Here is a 17,638-nt window from a genome sequence, read left to right on the forward strand (position 1 = left end):
TGACCACAGTAAATCTATTTAAAACTTCTAGAAAAGTTTCTTAGGCTTCTTCAAGTTCAACTTTGAAAGATACTTAATATAGTCAATCTTGGCAAGAGTCGAGCAAGATAGGCACTCTACTGCTGGAAGAACTATAAATAGGTAAAAATATTCTTGAAAAGCAATCTGGCAGCATGTATCAAAAGCCTACCAAACCCATCCTTTTTGATATGGCAGTTTTATTTCCAGAAATCTATCCAAAAGAATTGAAACTAAAAATTAAAACTGACACCAAATAAAAAGTGTGTAAATTAAACCTTGTTAAGATGTATAAAAAGCTATCTTTCTGGAACTGTTATAAAATGCAAAGACTGACCAGGGGAAAATAAAGTCTGATTAAAAATAACCTATAAGGGGCACCTGGGTGGCTCACTGGGTTAAGTGTTCGACTTTTGGTTTTTGGCTCAGGTCATGAGGTCATGATCTTGCGGTTTGTGAGTTGGAGCCCCGCATCGGGCTCTGTGCCAACGGTGCAGACCCTGCTTGGGATTCTCTCTCCCTCTCTCTCTGCCTCTTCCCTGCTTATGCTCTTTCTTTCTCTCAAAATAAACTTAAAAAAAATAATAATAATAACCTCTAAAAGGTAAACTGACAGCAGCTAAATCTGCAGCTGGTAAAATTTGTTACCGATGAAAAATTGTTAATAGTGTCAAACTAACTAACTATGAGAGGGATTTGCAAACTTCAATGTAAACAGAAATAATGACCACAAAAGGAAAACTCAGTGGCAGTAGATGGAATCAATACAATTTGACCTGAAGATCTGGTTGATTAATCAAATGTTATCCAGAGAACAACTAAAGTAAATAAAAATAATTAGTAAAATAAAAACGCATACAATCTGAAACTAGTTAATATTAATAGAACATTTATGAATGAGGGGCACCTGGGTGACTCAGTAAGTTGAGGTCTGACTCTTGATTTCGGCTCAGGTCATGATCTCACAGTTTGTGGGATCGAGCCCCACGTCAGCCTCTGCACTGACAGCTTGGAGCCCACTTGGGATTCTTTCTCTCCTCTCTCTGCCTCTCCTCCACTCATGTTCTCTCTCTCTCCCTCAGTAAATAAACATTTGAAAAAGAGAGAGAGAGAAAGAAAATTCATGAATGAATTACACTGGCTGTATGTAGTCTGTTACACAAAAATGTTTCTTCTCAAAATTTCATATTTGTTGGTATAATTTCAATGAAAATGCTTGTATATGTAAACATCGTATCAAATGTGCTTGTGATCAAGCAAAACTGCCTCCTTTTGTTATATTTCAAAAATATTTTCTAAATCTTTTCATTTCAGGAATTATGATTCTTACCTATCTTCTCCCTGCCAAAGTCTTCTTGAAAAGACAAATCAGACAATAATTTACTTAGTACTTTGTAGCAGTATTCAGATTTTAAAGTTTTTCCAACCCCTATGTCTACAGATTCGATATGTGCTAGGTAGGTATTATTTCAAGAAAAAGAATGAATGAGATTGTTAAAATATTAGTGCCTACCAATTTTTGTTCCTGAAGGACAAAACATGCCCATGATCATTTCCATACTTTGCTGCAGGTCATCATTGATGAGGATTTCTGACGCTGGGATCTGGAAGAATTTGTCCTTAAAAAAAAATTACAGGAGAAAATAGGAAACTATATTAATCTTTTTTAAAAGCCATAATTAATATAAAAGCATTTCAATATCATCTAATTAAAATAATCTAGACTATTTCACTCTGTGAAGATTGTAGACTTCATAAACTAGAGTTCTAGTCTAAACTCTAAAATCTGGTTTACTACTTTAATCTAAAAACAGCATTGATATATACATATATATATATATATATGTACATACATATATACACACATATATACATACACATATATAAATATATATTTATACATATATAAATATATTTATACATATAGATGTGTATGTATATATGTATATATATATAAATGAAAGTAAGAATAGTAATTAGAAAAGAGTGAGGCTTATCATTCTTTGTGTACAGGAAAAAAATCTAGTGTTAAATTTAAAAGAGTATAACGTATAGTGTATATTTAATTTTTCTCTCCTCGATCAGATTATAAGTTATACTTTCTTAAAAGAAGAAAGGGATCTTGTTTGCTTTTGTTCGCTGCTAAATCCCCATCACATACAACAGTATCTGGCACATAGCAGGTGCTCATTAAATATTTATTCAATAAATGGACCAATGAACTGTTTTGGCAAGAGAAAACATTCTCTCAAACCTACCCCAGATTGTTTCCCAACGTGTGTAGTAAACCAATTTGACCTTACTGCGAAAAGAAATCTGGTCTTTGCCCTTGGCTCCTGGAAATCACCTCTAAGCCCTTGGAATATCAGGCCTGTTAGGAATGTCTTTGTCCTACTAGCTAAGTCTATCAGCGTGATTTAGGGCACAAAGTTTGGGGCATGTGGTATTAGCTCGATCTCTGGAAGGACTGAAACCAGATGAGCCTATGGGCTGTCTACATGTCTCTACCATGACTACATGATGGAGCCCCAATAAAAACTCTAGCCACCAAGACTTGGCTTGTGGAATCACAAGGCTTCCCTGGCTGGCAGTACCGCTTGTGTCCTGTTTCACTTCACTGCTAGGCTGGTAACGCTGGCTGCTACTCCACAGCAAAGGGCAACTGGAAGCCCCATGTCTGGAACTTCTTGGACTCTGCCCTACGTACCTCTTCCCTTGGATGATTTTAATTTGTATTCTTTAGGTGTAACAAACAATAATAGCAGAATAACTTCCAGTAAGTTCCATGAGTCTTTCTAGGGGAGTATCAAAACTAAGGTGGTCCTGAGAACCCCCAAACTTAGAACTGTTGTTAGAAATGAGAGAGGTTTGTGGATAGCTCTCCAGCTTCGTATGCTATAACCATCTCTCCTCCAAAGTAACTTCATTCCCTCTACTACGGAAATGTGGAGACTCCAAAAACCTGGTAAAATGCTGCTTAGACAATGTCCAGAAGGTGCAGCCATACCTCTGCCTTTGGCTCCTGGAGTAAAACTTCTGAAGACTCTCTCCTCAAATTCCTATTCTTTGATTTTTCATTATTTGGATATTAAATTTACAGAGTCAGATCGGAACAGGATAAATATACAGACAATTCAAGATATATGTGCTTGCATTTTATTTGTTCTTCTAAGTTGCCTTAAATCCTCTCAGTAATAAAGTTGGTATGAATAAACATATTAAAATCAAAAACATATTGTTAGTGAAAAATATCTACACTCCCTCTGTTACTTACAGAATCCATGAGATAAGCTTCCAGTACCCCTGTTCCATCATCAAGAATAAATGTCATCACAAACACATGTTGAAGGGGTACAATACCCAGCACTAGTGAAGGAAGAAAAGATCAAACCATATGAATCTTCTATTCTTATGATCAAAGTAAGATAAAAATTGTTTTATGATGTTAATTTTGTTTACTAAAATAATTTGAGATTAAAAAAATACGCCTTTTGTTCTCTAGTAACAATATATTAAGCTCATTTAGCAGGTTCACTTTGGAATATTAAACCATACCTATGTAGTGACAATGACTCATGAGCAATTCTACCTTTTTGATTAAATATTAATATAAGGTATCTTTACAATGAGTTGATAACTTGATAGAAAACACAAAAACGAATTCATGAACTACAGTTCACCACGTTAGCCACATGAAAGACAAAATTAAAATACCAGAATGTTCTAAAAAGAATAGCATGTGGCTCACTATTTATGATTTTGTAAAATGTTTCTCCCTTTTATATTATAAACACAAGGATCACGTATGTCTTAAGAGATCTCATCTGGTTGAATGGCCAAAAATGTCAGAATACGGGATTTAATAATTTGGTAAGATGAGGAAAAAGAAATTGAAGAGATACTAAATTATACAAAAATCCATGGGTTAAAATGTTACTTTGTGTTTGGAAATGGGAGACATTTATATGTTTAAAAAATGAAATACTGTCTTTCGTTTGTGGAATCCATATTTAAAAGGATTAACTACGGGGCAAATAGAAGAATAAAGCAGCATACAGAGAAATGAATTAGAACACACAGACATGACAAAAAGTGGTTAATACAGAGGAACTGATTTTTAGGATTCTAAAGGTCTTGATAGGTTAAAACTGAGCTAAAACCAAGAAGGGCGAATGTAGAACCTACTCTGAGGGACCACACAAACGAAGAATTGCATTTTAGAATGGGATGAGGAGACCAAACGGGATCGCAAGGGGCTCACGTGACTGGACCACAAACAAAACAGGAAATAGAAGTACTAACAGAGCTGGATTACAAAAGAAAGAAAACAAAACCAAGTATACAAATAAATATATATACAATAAAATTTTCAGGCTAGTAGAAGCAAAGTGTCCAATTTTAGAGAAATAAAGGTTTTCTTTATATTCTGAACTGGCCAATATTTGTAGCCCTATTTGCAGCTTTTAAGGGCAAACTTTGAGAAGAGCATTGGTAAAGTGAAATGTTTACTAAGGAAGAGAAAGAGAATAGTAAGGAATGTGGTGAATACCAAATGAAGTAAGGGTGCCTACTTGGAGAAATAAAGACTCAATGAAGGCATGACAGATATCTTCAAATGCATGAAGCTGTTGATCTTCTACAAGACCTATACTCTAACTCTAGTAGATAGAACGTGGGCCATGTTAAAATTTAAGTAGGTAGATTTTGCTTCACTGCTAAGAACTACTTAAAAATTAAGGGGATATGTTTGCTTTGCAATGTAATGAGTCCCCTATCACTGAAAGAGTTTTAAGCCAAGGCTGGATGATCACAGTTAAGAACAGGATATAAAAAGCTTCTTGTTGTTCCAACTAAAGATGTATATTGGGGGGAGAGTGTAACAGCTGTCTCTAAAATTGTTTTGAATCCTAAGATGCTATAAACTGGAGGAATTTTTCAGAATCTGTATTTGTGATTAATGATTAAAACTAAAACAAATTACTGAACATTAAAATGTGAGCAATGATTAAAGATACTGGCAGATGCCTGAAAGCAAGTTTTCAAATACGTTTAAACTATGTTATGCTCTTATTATAATCACCGTGAACAGTTTTGCTTAAGTAAAGTTAAACGTTTGCTCAGTCTTTGTCTGGTTTTACTATATCCACAAACACTGAAATATAATCAGTGAGATCACCTTACACAAAGACAGTTGCAGTTGTAGAACACAGAAATTTAGCTAACCTTCTGCCACAGAAGAAGGAATCCAAGGTGTTTTATCAACCAGAGAATTTAGATTTTGTATTGGTCTCAAAGTAGAACACTGTTTACATCTGAAATTAATGACAGAAGAAAAACCATACAGATTTAAAAATAATTTATTATTATAACTCATTTAATTATAACTTACCTTTGCTCTTCAAAATGTACAGTTTAAAAAGTTAATTATTAAATAGTATTGCACCTTCCACATTATAACACACATAATACAAACAGAATTATAAACAAACAAGATTTTTACATTTGAAACAATCACAAAGATAGTATGGTTCAGAATAAACAACACTAAGTTGAGAATAAGAGAAAGGGTCCAGATCTAGACTGTTAATTAATTTGGCTGATTTCTTAATTTGGTAAAATGAAAAAATTAAAGAGATTATCTCTAAGGACTCTTTCATTTTATGGCTCTTTGATAACAGCTAAGGTATTAAATAAATATAACCAATACCAGAAAATTATTCTCATTAAAGAAGTCAGTAGTAGCAAGACTTTGGATAATATATTCAGTAAGCATGTATTTAGAGGTTCATAGTTTATAATGCCAATACTATACTTATCCTTCATAATGTAAGTCAATCGGAAACTACACAACATACTAAGAATGCACATGATTTAGTATAGGTTATTTTGCTTTATTTACATACAAACAATACTTTAAATATAAGTAATTATTTTTTATTATATATTATCATAAGATTAGGAGATGCTACTAAGAAAATATACTTGAGTAAAAATATAAAAAGAAATCAATGTTCAAAAGATTTACGTAGACTCCTTTTCATTTGTAATCTGCAGAAAAGTAGAGGGTACCTATATTAAATATTTTCCCCTTCTAGCCTTCAAATACATAGAAATTTATTCTTTAAGAGAAAAAAGCATGGAGAAAAGACAGTCTCTTTAAAAACAGTGTTGGGAAAACTGGATAGCAACATGCAGAAGAATGAAACTGGACCACTTTCTTACACTATACCCAAAAATAAATTAAAAAATGGATGAAAGACCTAAATGTGAGACAGGAAACCATCAAAATCCTAGAGAAGAACACAGGCAGCAACCTCTTTGGCCTTGGCCGTAGCAACTTCTTACTAGACACATCATCAGAGGCAAGGGAAACAAAAGCAAAAATGAACTACTGGGACTTCATCAAGATAAAAAGCTTCTACACAGTACAGGAAACAATCAACAAAACTAAAAGGTAGCCTATGGAATAGGGGAAGATATTTGAGTCTTCTGATATTGAATATCAGAAGACATATCTGATAAAGGGTTAGTGTTCAAAATCTATAAAGAACTTAACAAATTCAACACCCTAAAAAACAAATAATCCAGTGAAGAAATGGGCAGAAGACATGAATAGACACTTTTGCAAAGAAGGCATCCAGTTGGCTAACAGGATCCATGGAAAGATGCTCAAAATCACTCATCAGCAGGGAAATACAAATCAAAACCATGATGAGATACCATTTCACACCTGTCAGAATGGCTAAAATTAACAACACAGGAAACATCAGGTGTTGGCGAGGATGCAGAGAAGGGAAACCCTCTTGTACTGTTGGAGGGAAAGGAAACTGGTGGAGCCACTCTGGAAAATAGTATGGAGGTTCCTCAAAAAGTTAAAAATACAAGTACCCAAGACCAGCAATTAAACTAGTAGGTATTTACCCAAAGGATACAAAAATACCAATTTGAAGGGGCACACGTACCCCAATGTTTATAGCAGCATTATCAACAGTGAAACCACGAAAAGAGCCCAAACATCCATTAACTGATGAATGGATACAGAAGATGTGGTATATATTACACAGTGAAATATTACACTCAGCCATAAAAAAGAATGAAATCTTTCCATCTGCAATGACATGGATGGAGCTACAGAAGTAATGCTAGGTGAGTAAGTCAGAGAAAGACAAATACCGTATGATCTCACTGACGTGTGGAATTTAGGAAACAAAACAGATGAACATATGGGATGGGAAAAAAAAGAGACGGAAGCAAACCATAAAAGACTCTTAATGACAGAGAACAATCTGAGGGTTGATGAGGGGACGTGGATAGGCAATGGGCTAAATGGGTGAAGGGTATTAAGCAAGGTACTTACTATGATGAGCGCTGGATGCTATACGCAAATGATGAACCACTAAATTCTACTCCTGAAACCCATATTATACTACATGTTAATTAACTAGAATTTAAATAAAATTATGGGGAAAAAAAAGGCAATAGAATGAAGAAATATTACTTCCTTAAAGACTAGGATATTAACTTAAGACATCGATAAAACAAGTATGTAAACTAAAAATTAAGAATATAAATTAGAATTTAAGGGTAACAAGTAAAAATTAAGTAGAGATTTATTATTTCCAAAGCAATAAAAGACAAAAGAGGGGAAAATTAAGAACATTTTTATAAATGAATCCAATAGAAGATTAGAGGAAAAAAATAAGCTAAATAATAACCAAAAAAGGGGAGGGAGACGGAAGAAGTAATAATGTAAGTGGAAAACAAAATAAGATGTAGAAATAAAACCTTAATATATCAGTAATGAACATATTTTAAACTTATCTACTAAAAAACAACTAAAATCTAGTCCTATTTATTTATGAGACTTCCTAAAATAGAACACAAAGAAACATGAAAGCAAACCAGCAAAAGAACCTCAAAATGTAGAAAGCAAACACTGACCAAATTAAAAATCACAAACCTACAACCACATAGGACATTAAGCACAGTCTCTAAGAAGTGATTAAACAAAGTTACAAAGGAAAAAGAAGTTTTGAATATGATTAACAAGCTTGTCTAATGGACACAAGTAAACACTTTTAAAGACTAAACACAACTATTAAAGAATACACGTTCTTTTTAAAATATAGGCAATATATACAAAATCTGAACAAACATATTCTAGGATACAGCAAAGGTAAATGAATCTCAAAGATCATTATGAAGTGTATCAAGCAATTTGGTTAAAAAGTAACCTAACTAAAATACAAACAAATGTAGCACCTAAATTGTGTGCGTGAAATTTTTAAAACACACAGCTAAGTAATTCATGGGCCTAAGAAGATATCACAATGAGAAATTAGAAAACATTTAGAAGTGACAAAAGAAAACCAAAAACCAAAAACCTACTACATATCAAATCCTGGGTTAAAGCTATGGCTATTTTCTCAGGGGAAAAATTATGGACTTAAATATAAATATTAAAAAATATACTAAAATTAATGAATTAAGTGAGGTATGCATTCAATTAAAAACATTTGAAAAAGAAAAACCAAGGGAACCTAGGGGCACCTGGGTGGCTCAGTCCATTGAGCATCCGACTCTTGATTTTAGTTCAGGTAATGATCTCATGGTTTGTGGGTTTGAGCCCTCTGTCAGGCTCTGTGCTGACAATGGGGAGACTGCTTGAGATTCTTTCTCTCCCTCTAACTCTGCCCCTCCCCTGCTCATGCATATTTGCTCTCTCTCTCTCTCAAAATAAATAAATAAACTTAAAAAAACAACAACAAAAAAAACCCGAAGAAAGAAATCTAGAAAAAGTAAATGCAGAAACTAAAGATAAGAACAATAAAACAACAGAGAGTATCAACAAAACAAAAGCTAGTTATTTTGGCAAAAAAAAGTCAAGGAAAAAAGGTGCAAATAATATTAAGTGGATTCAGGAACAAAGTAGAAATTTAAAAATCATCAAAAGTACTATGAACAATTTTATGTCAATAAATGTAAATTTACATAAGAAATGAAACTATAAAAAATTCATTAATAAAATAGATTCAAGAAATAAAAAAAAGATAAAAGATGTATAACTGTTAAATAAACTAAAGCATTAGTTTAAAATTCTGTTTACAAAGAATCAGGTCCAGAAATCTGAGCAAAATAACTAAAACCTAAAGTAAGAAAAACCTTTAAGGTTTCATAAGCATTTTAATAATTTGATTGTATTAATATTTTACAAATTCGTAAAACAAAAGAAACCATAAAGTTAAAAAGGTACAATATCTCGAGAGACTGTAAGTTTCTTGAAATGCATGTCTACTTCTAGCTCCCAATATATCCTGATATCTTCCAGTTCCTCAGTGGCAACTAATCTGTAACTTCGTGGCACAGAAATTTTGGAATTCAATCACTTAACTTTTACTAGGATACAGCTCTAAACCTTTCTCTGTATTAGCATCTAAATCTTTGTGAAAGAAAGCAAATGAATATTAACCTCTGGGCTAGCCTTATATAATTAGCACATTGTTGGTATTTGATATATATGCTATCAGAAGAATAAAATACATACCAGAAAAATCTAGAATCTTGTACATATAAATTGGTATTCAATAAGTATCCACTGAATATATAGCAACTAGTAGGATAAAATAATAACAATTACTCCTAAGCAGTTATTAATTCTCAAAATTCCCAGATCTGAAAGCATACCCATAGTGATGTACTTTTCCTTGTATAAGGAATGGTACTGAAAGATCAAGGACTTCCAGGTCTTCATAGCCAGATCTCACAGGAATTACACTATGAAACTTATTTGCGAGTTTGTAGATTTCACCGAGTGTTCCTCCTATGAACACAGAATAAATAAATCCTTCAAGTAGTACAAATATAATGAAGGCAAAATTGAGTGTGTATTTAAAGGAACACATGAGGTATAGTAAAAGACTAAAAGGACTGAAAGAAAAATACAATGAAGAATTTAGATGATTAATACATTTATTATAAAAAAATAATAATTTGTAAACTTAGTATCCTGCACTGATTAAAGAAACCACTACACAGAAATGCTGAGACTTGAGCAAAATAGACTTGTGAAACTTTAACCATCTTCCTAAATTTATACAAACCGCTCTTTTATGCTATAACACTTTGGTTTAAGTATTCAAAAGAAAATAAAATTGAGAGCCAAAATATAACAGGATTCTCATTATTAAATTTGCTATATACTAATAATGTCTAGGTAAATTAAGTCTAGAGTTTGAAATAAGTCTTTTAAACTTCCAGGTCAACATTAAATTTATATATAGCTGCGAAAAGTTTGTGTAATTACAATTCATGTAGAGTGTTTGTTCATTTTTCCTAAAAAATCATTACATTTCTAATTGTATGACACAGTGGCCATGAAAGCCATCACTAGCTGAGAAGAAAGAGTAAGCCCAGGGGTGCAATACTACTAGAAGGCAGGATTATCTAGAATAACTCAAACCTACTGGTTCCTTTCCTGGTGTATTTTTCACCTAGACTGAGCATTCCTCCTTCCTAGGGAAAGAGAATATGATTTATAAGAATACTTTTGTGTATTTCCTAATATTTGTAACGTTAAATTCAGTTGTGAGGGGAAAGCACTCCCAGCACAGCAGAATAAGGACGTCCAAAAATACACTGCTCCATACAAGGAGCTGTCAAAATGGCAAAAACTGTCAAATTTGACTTTTTTTGGAACTCTAGAAATTAACCAAAGACTTGCAACAATCCAGGGAGTGTTTATTCAGAATAAGCAGATAAATCTTGGTAAGAACAAGTTTTGTGGTGTTCTAAGTTGCCCAGCTCCCATTCCTCTTTCCACAGCATTGAGAAGCTGGAAGCCACAGTTCTGCCGTGTCGCACTGCAGTTAGGTCCTTGCCCCTGGGTAGGGTTATAATACTGAGAAATATGATAAAATAAAAATAGCTTGCATTTTCATGAAACCCTTTTATATTTTAAAGTGCTTTCAGATATATTTTCACATTTGAGTTTCATTAAAAAGTTCTGTAAGTCAGTGTTATTACTCTGGATATATTTATTTGTTCAATAAATATTTACTGAGAGCCAGCTGCATGCCTAGTGTCCTACCCTAGGAGCTAAAGATACAAAGATTAAAATGAACATGGATCCTAGTTACAGTCTAGTAAGCAAACAAGTCTATAAACAGATATAATACAAATACAATACAGGAAGAAAAGTGATCTACTGAAAGTTCATACACTATGCAATAAAAACCACTCAAATCTGCCTTGAGAATCAAGAGTGCTTGGTAGGTGTAGGTGTTCATTAAATATTTCACATGAATTGTTGAGTAAAGGGAATTATTAAGTTACTTATGAACATTAGAGCAGAAATTCTCAGGAGAATAGCAACAGAATGGCAAAGAGGTACAGAGAAATACCCTGGGTTTAGGAATTGCCTCCGGTTCAATATGGCTGGAGGGTGTAATGGAAATTGAGGAATGGCAGGAGGTGAGACTGAAAGTTTGTGGGATGAGTGACAGGATCAGGAGCTAAAGGTACTTCTTCATTCAAGCTTCTTTTGGACCCTCAAGGTCAACTTGGCTTTAACACAGAATTCTCTGGGAGGCAGTTCACAGGAGAACACTAAGGTGTACTGGATATCCTCCTAGATGGCCCTACAAGGACAATACTTATAGAAACTGATAGTTTCAAAGCTTTATTTTATTTTTAGGGCATACGAATAGTCTTACTCCATTTTTGTGTGTGTGCATGTGTCTGTGTGCTTTGTTTTTATATCTACTTACTGGTAGAGATTCCAGTATTGCTAATGGACTAAGATGATACCACATTTCACTCATCAAAGTGGACACATTTTTTAAAGGGCTAGTATATGATGATGAAGATGGGGGAACAGATAATCTCATATGCTACTAAAGCATATGAATACTACGACAGCTTTACTGGAAAGTAACTGGGCAACATTTACTTAATTCTTTGTGCACCACCACCCCCCCCCACCTCCCAATTACATTTCATTCAGGGAGAAGAAACTTCATCACAGAGTTAAAATGTCAAAAAACCAGAAACAATTCAGTTCCACTTACTACCTGTAGTGGGGAAGATCCACAACTTCTCTATGATTCAGTTTTCTCATGTATAAAAAAGAGCTTACAATAAGACCAAATGAATAAGAATATCGTCATGGTTAATTAATACATAGAAATTAAAATCATTTCTGGTATGTTGTAAGTGTATTAAAATAAGAGATGTTCATGAAAGGATACCAATGGTCATATTCATATGTATTTACATATATGTATTTTCTAAAACAGGTACATATTACTTTTATAAATAGAAAAATGTCACTAACAAAAATGATCATAATCCACTATAATAAAGATTAATTCATTTATAAAATAAAACTAAAGATTTCTCTGCAAATTAAAGATGATGTTTTCCTTCTATCATAGAATATTACTGAGGAAGAAAAGTCTCAAGGAAAATTATGAAACTTTAAATTTGGCATGGGGAAAAATAAGTTTATATGTGTGTGTGTATATATATATATATATATATATATTAGATAGATATTAAAATTAGTGAAAAGTGGAAAGGAAATGCAAAAATATATATGACTCAGTTTCTTCCTTTTAAAACCTGTCAAGTTATCTTTACTTGTTTCCAGGGTCCCTTCCTTGACCTAAATATCAATAGATGACTTTCAGGTTTTTTTTTTTTTTTTTATGGAACAACAGTGACATCCAGAGGCCAAGGTAACAACAACTGTACATAACAAGCAGCCTCCTGATGAAACACTGCTCGACAATGAGCTTGAATCTGATTAAGATTCTATCCAAATTCAACAAGATAGACAAATGCAAACACTTGAGTTCAATATATGATTTCTAAATGTAATTCAGATTAGTTTATATGTGTGTATATATATATATATATATATATTTAAATTTATTTGTTATATATAATATACTCTATTTTATGTAATTTAATAATATTTTGACTTTGTATGTCCTAGGTTGCCCCTAAAATATATTTAACAATCATTAATCAGAGAAAGACACAAGCAAAAGCTATATTCTAATAAAACAGTAACTTAAGTACCTTACCTTCTATCAAAATCAGACAGTCACTTGAAAGTGGGAGAATACCATTATTTTTCACAAAATGAACAGCTACTTTTCGTTCTCCTTGATCTTTAGTGGTCCACATTTTAGAATCATATAATGATGTATTTTGTAGTTTAGTATCTGGGATTTTAGTTGCACCCTCTTGTAAAATTATATCCAAATCACCCTCATGTGGAACTTCTTGCCTAAAATCATTGACAATGAAATAATACAAAACAATTGGTATAAGCTTGGAAATTCAAATTTAACAAATTATCCAATTAAGACAAATTTGTTTACATGCTGATGCATCAGCTACTTATTTTAAAATGTGGAGGTAATTCACTTTGCAGGTTAAATGACTCTAATTCACAGAAAAAGATTTGATGATACTTCACAACTAAGTAGATCCATATCATAACTATATTAACTGCTAGCAATTTCCTTATCTGGTTTTGTGATACCAAGGATCCTATAACTATTTCTAACACCAATTCATTCTCCTCTGTAAGGAATGTTAAACTTCTCCATGGGAGAAAAAGATACAGCTTCTTGTTAAATATCCACTTACCACCTAAGTAATCTCTTTCACAGGGCACCCACTTTACAAACCAATACTCCTTCCAATTCCTTTTAACCTAGACTGATAATTTTAAAAAGTCACGTGGTAAAGTATGTATACAATGGAAATGGCATGATCTGGAACCAAAATGTCTATGTCCTTGCCTTGGTTCTGTCCCCAACCAGCTGTGTAACTTCAGGTAACACCACTTTACCTTTTTGACGTGATTCTCTTATTTGTCTAAAAAAATGCTCATAGACGGTAGTTTTGTTTGGCAAAGCTATATGACTTTACAGAATTTAACAAACTGTAATTTAATAATTCTTCAACAATTATATAAAATCTGTATTTATATTTTAATTCCGACCATCATTTTAAGCTCAAATGGGTAGAAGATGGTCCCCATTTTATTTCAAGTTTGATGATCAAAACTGTCTACAAATAGTATTATACTTAGATTGTGGAGGAGAAAATATACATATATTAATGTACATACACAAATTATATTTATATACACAAATATAATGGACTACGTAATTATATAATTTTATAATATATATACACACATGCACACACACAAATATAAAGGAAATGTACTGTATTTACACATTATATATTTAAAGGGAAGACAGTCAAATTGCATAAAAAAGAAAAAAGAGATTAAAACTAAATTCAGAATGTCTTGAGTAAGTACATAATCATTCTAATATAAATTTATTTTATATAACTATATGTATTCATGCATGTATTAAAGCTACTAAACTGAATTTAGATCTGAAAACAGCACCCACTTTTATTTATTACTACTAAGAAATGTCAGAAGGATTTACTAAGAATTTAGTATTTTCTCTTAAAAATGTTACCACTGTTTCAAAATATAATATACAAAGTCACAATTTACACACGGCCAGGACTTAAACTGATTGGTATATATGAAAATGTATATTCACAAAATTATGAAATAAAAACTTCTGTTTTATTACAGAAAATACTTACAGTGCATGACATTTAGGACAGTGAAGTTTAACAGACTGAAGGAGACTTCTGGGCTTATATGACCTTAATTTTGCTCGAATACGATACTGTTGAGGAGCTTTTTGTTTCAAAATAGCACATAGTGGGGTTTTCTCCAAATAGTGATGATCTGTAAGTACTAAAAATAATTTTTAGATTAAGTCAGAATAACCTACAAGAATAATAAGAATATTCATAATACGAATTCCCCTGAACCAGATACAATAAAACTGAATTATTTAAGTTCTATTGCCAACCTTGTTAATATTTTGCCACATTTGTCATCATCTCCATCTGGTAGCTCCCTCTCCATATATATCTCCTTACATATTCATATATATACATGAATCATTTATGAATAATTTCCAGATATCATGCTCTTTTATCCCTAAATACTTCACTGTGTATTTCAGAAGATTCTGAAGATTGGCATATTACAGTGCAATTTTCAACTTCAGAATATGTAACATTATCACTGAATCAACAGACATTATTCAAATTTTTCCAACTGTCCCTGTAATGTTCTTCCTTAGATCTTTATTTCTGGGTCCAGAATCCAGTCTTGAACCATGCATTGCATTTATTTTTCCTGTCTCTTTGGACTCCTTTAATGTAGAATGGTCCCTCAGCTTTTCTTGGTCTTTTATGACACTGATATATTCGAGCAGAGGCCATTGACTTGGGTGTGTCTGGTTCTGCTCATGGTCAGATACAGATTATGCCCTTTTGGCAGTCTAGTATACTGCAAGTGATACAGGCGTCCCTCTCTGCATCGGAACAAGAGGCATACAAGTCACCAGCGTTTTCATTCCTGGGGATGTTAACTTTGCTCACTTGGTTATAGTGGTGTTCAGCAGGTTTCTTCTCCACTGTAAATTTATTATTTCCCCCTTTATAATTAATAAGAAAGTACTTGGGGAAATAGAAGTATCTCACTCCTCAGTAAACATTTAGGATCCTGCTAGTTTAGGACCCACTGGTGATTTACAACTAAGTCAGTTATTACTATCATGGTTGCAAAATGATTTTTTTCCTAACTTCATCATTCCTTTTACATTTGTTAGCTGTCATTCTATTGTAACTAGGAGCTCTCCACTCAATCGCACATATTTATTCATTCATTCATTTGTTCTTTTATTTACTATCCACACGGACTAATGGATCCCTACTACTGTTCGGTTTTACTCCATCACTAGTATTTTTTATTTTGATGCTCAAATTGTATCAGATTTGACATGCTCCATAATTAACTGAGAACTTCTTTACCTTCTGGCACAACAAGATGTTCTGGATTCATCTTGTAATTCTCCTGTCCCAATCCTGGAGTCTGCTATCTCTCCAAGCAGCCCTGATTCTTTTTAAGGGGGAATATCATTTATAAACCAAGATCTGTGCATGAGGTGCATCCATTGCTATTGGGTTGCCATTATTTTGAAGCCCTTTAACTGGACAGAGATAGGATATACATGCAAATGTGTTCATACTTATACTTCCACACATGCACCTGCACATGTATAAATGTATACATATATACATACATGTATATATATGCACACACACACAGACATCTACATCTATTTCTACATTTATTTATAAAATCATGAGTCCATACTGACCCTTCCTATTCCAATACAACACCACAAGTTTCTTTCTTCTGGCTTTCCCTCATTTCACAGTTATATGTTCTTTCTCCAATGAGAAACTCATATTATTATAATAGTATATTATAGAGCTTTATTTAATAGACTCGTGCTTAAAAATTTTTTTTTCTTAATTTTTTTCATCTTAGCTGAACTAACAGAAAGAGGGCATCTGACAGATTTACTATCATTGCTAACATTAAAGTTTTGGGGTATACTGCCTTTATGGGCACATCGCTAAATTCATAGTGTGAATAGATAAAAATTATGTCATATATTTTATCACATTCTCAAAATGAAATAAGCCCCACTGCACTGTTAAATAGAATATGTTTTACAAACCTCATACCTGTAGGACTTAAAATATATGTTCAATGTAAAAACATGTATCTTTCTGAGTTCCATTTTATGCCAGTTAGGATGAGGTACAGAAATGAAAGATAAATATGTGCATATTTTCGCCCTCATGGATATCTGCTCTCAATAATAGACAGGAACAAATTAGTTGATAAATGTAAGGACAGACTTTATTATGCACACTATTACACCCTTATTTCAAAAATGAAACATAGTCTTACTTGTAGCTGATAGTTGCTGACATCTTTCTACCTCATACAGTGATACTGATCCAGAGCCTAGAAAGAAAAAGGAAAGAAAAAGGAAGAATTATACAGTTTTAAGATCCATGAAAAATTCCATATGGAACTGAAAACTATATAACATTGTTGATAAGAATTGAAGAAAATCTAAACAATAGTAAAACATGCCATGTTCATGGACTAGAAGGCTCAAAACTGTTTGTTAAGACATCAATTCTACCCAAATTGATCTGCAGAGTCAATATAATCCTAATCAAAATTGCAGAGGCTTTATTACAGTAAAAGATAAGAGACTCTATCACTTAAGTGGAAATGCAAAGAAACCAGAATATAAAATATAATTCTGAAAAAGAATAAAACTGGCAGACTTATGCTACCTGACTTAAAGACTTATTATAAAGCTACAGTAATCAAGGCAATATGATATTGGCATAAAAACTGACAAGCATATCAAGAGAATACATAGAAAGCCTAGAAATAAACCTGCACTTACATGGTCACTTTGATTTCTGATAAAGCAGGAAACAACCCAAAGGGAAAGCACAACCCTGGTGCTACAAAAACTGGAAATTAGTTTTAGGAGAAAAAAGTTTACTTCATACCATACTATGAAGTATTTCTGACTGGAAAACCCAGAAATAAATCCACATTTACACTCACTTGATTTTTGACAAAGACACCCAAGCCATCTCATAGAAAAAAACAAAAAACAAAACAAAA

The 17,638-nt window shown here is 32.8% G+C and overlaps 1 protein-coding gene across 4 annotated transcripts in view; it reads right to left on the reverse strand.

Moving 5' to 3' along the window:
- Positions 1 to 17,638, reverse strand: part of POT1 (protection of telomeres 1) — an 80,564-nt gene that overhangs the window by 4,096 nt on the left and 58,830 nt on the right. For all 4 annotated transcript variants that reach the window (XM_078439941.2, XM_078439938.2, XM_078439933.2 and 1 more), the window contains 7 exons: positions 16,898 to 16,954; positions 14,662 to 14,818; positions 13,104 to 13,309; positions 9,703 to 9,838; positions 5,242 to 5,330; positions 3,293 to 3,384; positions 1,532 to 1,637 (listed from right to left, as the gene is read on the reverse strand). In XM_078439941.2, the coding sequence (XP_078296067.1) occupies positions 1,532 to 1,637; positions 3,293 to 3,384; positions 5,242 to 5,330; positions 9,703 to 9,838; positions 13,104 to 13,309; positions 14,662 to 14,818; positions 16,898 to 16,954 (843 nt within the window). The remainder of the gene's footprint in view (positions 1 to 1,531; positions 1,638 to 3,292; positions 3,385 to 5,241; positions 5,331 to 9,702; positions 9,839 to 13,103; positions 13,310 to 14,661; positions 14,819 to 16,897; positions 16,955 to 17,638) is intronic.

The sequence above is a fragment of the Panthera onca genome, chromosome A2, assembly GCF_046562875.1.
Source record: "Panthera onca isolate mPanOnc1 chromosome A2, mPanOnc1 haplotype 2, whole genome shotgun sequence".
NCBI lineage: Eukaryota > Metazoa > Chordata > Mammalia > Carnivora > Felidae > Panthera > Panthera onca.